The sequence below is a fragment of the Lineus longissimus genome, chromosome 11 (genome assembly GCF_910592395.1).
Source record: "Lineus longissimus chromosome 11, tnLinLong1.2, whole genome shotgun sequence".
Taxonomy (NCBI): Eukaryota; Metazoa; Nemertea; class Pilidiophora; order Heteronemertea; family Lineidae; genus Lineus; species Lineus longissimus.
The window spans coordinates 5,775,375-5,779,669 of record NC_088318.1 but is presented as its reverse complement, the minus strand read 5'-3'; the positions used below and the strand labels follow the sequence as shown (position 1 = coordinate 5,779,669).

Below are 4,295 nucleotides of genomic sequence, written 5' to 3'. Positions count from 1 at the left end.
AAAACTACATCTTCCCGGAGTCAAAGAACAGATTGAATATCTCTTGGGTAAGTTTTCCATTTGATTGGTTAACATTTCAATTTATTTTGCCCAACCGAGGCCTCCAACCAATAATCTTCACTCAATCCAGATTCCACACTGGATAAGGAGTCTCCTCATCCTTGGGAGAGGCAAAATAAATCGAGCTCTAAGTGGATCTTCCAGAAAAACAGTCATACTCTGAGCAGAAACTTCTCAAAGAAAACTCCATATGGTCATCATCATCCCCTCCCTGTGTAGGCCTATATCAAAGTTTCACGACACCGCTATTGGTTTTTTAAGGGGTTCTATAGACCTAAAGGACAAAAATGAAGGAGGGGCAGTGTTCATACATATACAACTCTCCCCACCTCATGACCTAAGTCTCATAACCTGTGATGTAGGGTATAGGGACATAATTTGACTTGGATGAATAATTCCAATGCTGGTAAGTAAATTTTGTCCTTCCAAACTATTTTGAATATACATGTACTGTTAACACTTTACAAAGTAGGTAAAATTGGGTACATAGACTAGTGCATAGTTAAGTACACATATTTTGGCATAAGTTATTTGAAACCAAGTGTAAAATAAGATTAAATTTTCACAGCTTGACATTATTTATGCTTTATTCCAACAGTTCAGTAAGATATCTACATTGTACATTGTATATGCATGCACTCATTCCAGGATTCAAGACAATCGAGGGTGACCTTCGGAGGCAGGGAATTCGGGTACAACAGTACAGACTGCGATGTTCCATGTGGAGGGTTGATCCCGACGGATGCAACATTCGAAGAATTCGGAATATAAGAAGACGCAAGTTTTGGGTGAAGTCACCTTTGTCCTTGTGGCATATTGATGGACATCACAAACTAATACAGTGAGCTTTATTGGGTTATTCTACTTCAATACTATTTAGGAAACTGTTGCTCAGCTTCAAGTGGGCAATTCTTTTGTAACTAAACTGAAGTGAGAAACAATAATTTCTGGCTTTGTTTAAAAACCAAAGTGTTTGGACAAAGTTGTTTTTTTTAAATTTTGCAATATAAACATGATAAAAGTGTTAATTTCATTTATTCTTTCAACTCTTTCAGATGGAAACTGATCATACATGGCGGAATAGATGGCTTTAGTCGTCTTATTGTATACTTGAGCTGCAGTACTAACAACAAGTCATCTACTGTGCTCAGTGTCTTCCAGGAAGCTGTCAAAACCTGGGGACTTCCATCAAGGGTTCGCGCTGACAAAGGGGTGGAGAATCGTGATATAGCCATGTGGATGCTTTCTCATCCGATGCGTGGTCCTAATCGTGGATCATTCATCACTGGGAGAAGTGTTCACAACTCTCGTATTGAGAGGTTATGGCGCGATGTCTACACAATTGTAGTTTCCACCTTCTATCAGCTTTTCAGTCACATGGAAGATGAAGGCATCTTAGACTGTGAAAATAGTGTAGACTTATTCTGCCTCCATCACATCTATTGCCCAAGATTAAATGAGACTTTGGCTAGATTCACCGAGGTGTGGAACAGTCACAAAATTCGCACGGAGAGGAATATGACACCAAGGCAACTTTTCATCAAAGGCCTATCTACTCTTGGTGGACCGGATCTTATTGCAAGGGAATATTTCGAAGAACTGAATCAGGTATATTTAGTTAAGCAATAAAATATATAAGTAGTTTCGATCACATGGACACTGCAGTCTCTAGTAGAATACTAACTCAACAACAATTTTCTCAAAAAATATTGTGTATTTCAAAGAATGTATCAAAACATAAATGACTGGTTATCATAACAATTAAATCTTTTAAACAAAATTATATCATAACATAACTAATTAGAATTTGCATATATAATGTATGTAATGCACTAATATATCTTTACAGACTGAAATTCTGCACTTCGGCTTGGACCCAGATGCACCAATTCCACTTGAAGACCGTGTGGCCAATGAGATTGTGGTACCGAATATCCTGATACCAATTGAGGAGGAACTGGTTACAAGAATCTGTGAGCAGTTTGACCCAAACAATAATGATGATGAATGGGGTTTAAACTCATATAGACAAATGAGACTCCATGTGATGTCACTGTTACCTCAATCATGAATAGAGATTGCAAAACATGTACAAACTTACTTAGTCAAAAGTATATGAAATAAAATGTAATTACCTAAGGCTGAAAAATTGTTAGTTTATAATCCACCCACGCATGACGAAATCAGGATGCATCAAAAAATGTGTTTTGTAAAAATTACCCATTGATCCAATTTTTCAACATCAAAAGTACCCCAGTGGTAGTAGCATTACCCACTCAAAAAATGAACTTTTAGGTAGAGTCATAAAAATGACTTTATCTGAAAGCTGTTGGGACAACAATCTCAGAACTTCTTAAATTTTTCAGATTGACCAATTATAAGCCGAGATATCGCAATTTTTGTTTTCGGTATTTACCCTTATTTTTTAATTGATCAACTGTAAAACAATGAAGGGATTTCACGCCATTTTACGCCATTGAAAATGATATTATAGACCTAAAATACCTGTCTTGGAGCATTGCTGTAGTATCCAAATACTATGACAAACATTCCAGACATTTGGTACCTGGGGTAAAAATTGTATGCTCGATCAGTGTCTTCTCATCAGTGAATGCAACTTGACGCCAATGTTCAATAGTCCAGTCTTGATGAGCCACTGCAAAGTTGTATCTGCTCAACTTGTGGGCATCAGTTAGTTTGTCCTTCTGTGCTGCAATGCAACCGTTTAGTCCTGCCACTCTGAGGCGCCGCTTAACAGTTGAAAGGCTGGCCCTCAAACCCACATCATTTCTTAAGGATTTCACATTTTTGAACGGATGCATCCTCGATTGCCTAACAAGCTGTCTATCCTCTCGTTCAGTGGTGCATTTTGGGGCACCTGGTCTTTCTCAGCGATGAAGATTTCCTTCATTGTGGAAGCGGGTCCACCAAAATTGCACTGTTGCATGAGAACAACCAATTTCCCTTGCCACATTTCGATTACTCCTCCCTGCAGCTTTCAATGACATCAACTGACCTTTCTGATACTCAGAAAGTTCTCTTGAGCCATGTGTCCTCGGCATATCAAAACATGTGTTGACAGCAGACTGAACAGATCAAAACTTGGGTGCTTTCCAGGTTCATCCTGGCTATTCAGGAGATACTGAGAGTATTTTCAATGGCCAAGGCCTAATATAATAGGCGATCTTACAACCCCATGCCATGTTCTTCCTAAAGGATGAATGCAGGTCAGTTTCAACCATTCAATCAGGATGTCAATTATGAAACTGATGAAGTCTAGGAAAACCACTAAACCAAACTATAGAAAGGGGTCATCTCAGAGTGCTGTTCACTGGACACAGAAACAGAGTGCCAAAATCCCAACAAAGTTGCCATTTTCACGTTAAAAAATCAAATATTTTGAAAATGTTTGATGGTAATATCCATCTATGCAGTAACAAGAAGATGTTACAGGTGAAAATTTTCAGGAATTGCAGAGTTTAAGAAAATCTCAATTGGACCGGTAATCTTTGAACAACGACAAAACCGAAGTCCGCCCATTGATCAGAAAAATCATTTTGCCAAATGATGGACAAATGACCTAACTACCATGCATCAGAAATTGGTGAAAAAATATTGGGGAATAACGGAGTAATTTACAAATATCAGGTGGTTAATAACTTCTGACCGAGATTGTACACAATACAGGCTTACTATAGTATAACTTCCATTTCTGATAAAGATTAAAACCATGTGGCTCAGCATTAAGAGGTGATAATTTTAGTACTGTCAATTTCAATGGTTACCATAGCAACAGTGTACACCACGCCACGCCTACATGTAAAGGCGATCACAATTTTTCAATCATACAGTACACAATACAGGCTTATAACTTCCATTTCTGATAAAAGATGTGGCCTAGAATTCAAGAGAAGATAGTACTAGTGTCAATTTCAATAATTACCATGGCAACAGTGTAAGCCACGCCTAAAGTCTACAAATAGCGGAAACAGTCTATTCTGTCCTAGGCCTCTTTGCAGCACGGCCTCTTGGTGTCTTCTTAGGACGACCCCGTCCACGATTTTGAGCAGCTCGGCCTCGACCAGGAGTTGGAGTAGCGACTTCTGGCACCGGAACTGGAAGTACATCCTCAGGAGGACCATCACGTTGTTGATCAACATCCATTGCAGCAGCTGGTTTTGGGCACACGAGATCCTTGCACTCGTCCGACACAAACTCTCGGATATCGTTGTACA

General features: G+C 38.9%; 1 protein-coding gene across 1 annotated transcript; it reads left to right on the top strand.

The window, feature by feature from the left end:
• Positions 1–720: 720 nt before the first annotated feature.
• Positions 721–2,271, top strand: LOC135496373 (uncharacterized). The gene is made up of 3 exons (XM_064785662.1): positions 721–901; positions 1,116–1,668; positions 1,910–2,271. The coding sequence occupies exons 1-3, from the start codon at positions 780–782 to the stop codon at positions 2,129–2,131; spliced, it is 897 nt and encodes a 298-aa protein (XP_064641732.1). The 5' UTR covers positions 721–779; the 3' UTR covers positions 2,132–2,271.
• The last annotated feature ends 2,024 nt before the right edge of the window (positions 2,272–4,295 follow it).

Bases quoted from the DNA above. Each gene is read 5' to 3' on its own strand.
- LOC135496373 (XM_064785662.1), top strand. From the start codon at position 780: ATGTGGAGGGTTGATCCCGACGGATGCAACATTCGAAGAATTCGGAAT. The intron at 902-1,115 runs GTGAGCTTTATT...CAACTCTTTCAG, and splicing joins GGACATCACAAACTAATACA to ATGGAAACTGATCATACATG. The intron at 1,669-1,909 runs GTATATTTAGTT...ATATCTTTACAG, and splicing joins ATTTCGAAGAACTGAATCAG to ACTGAAATTCTGCACTTCGG.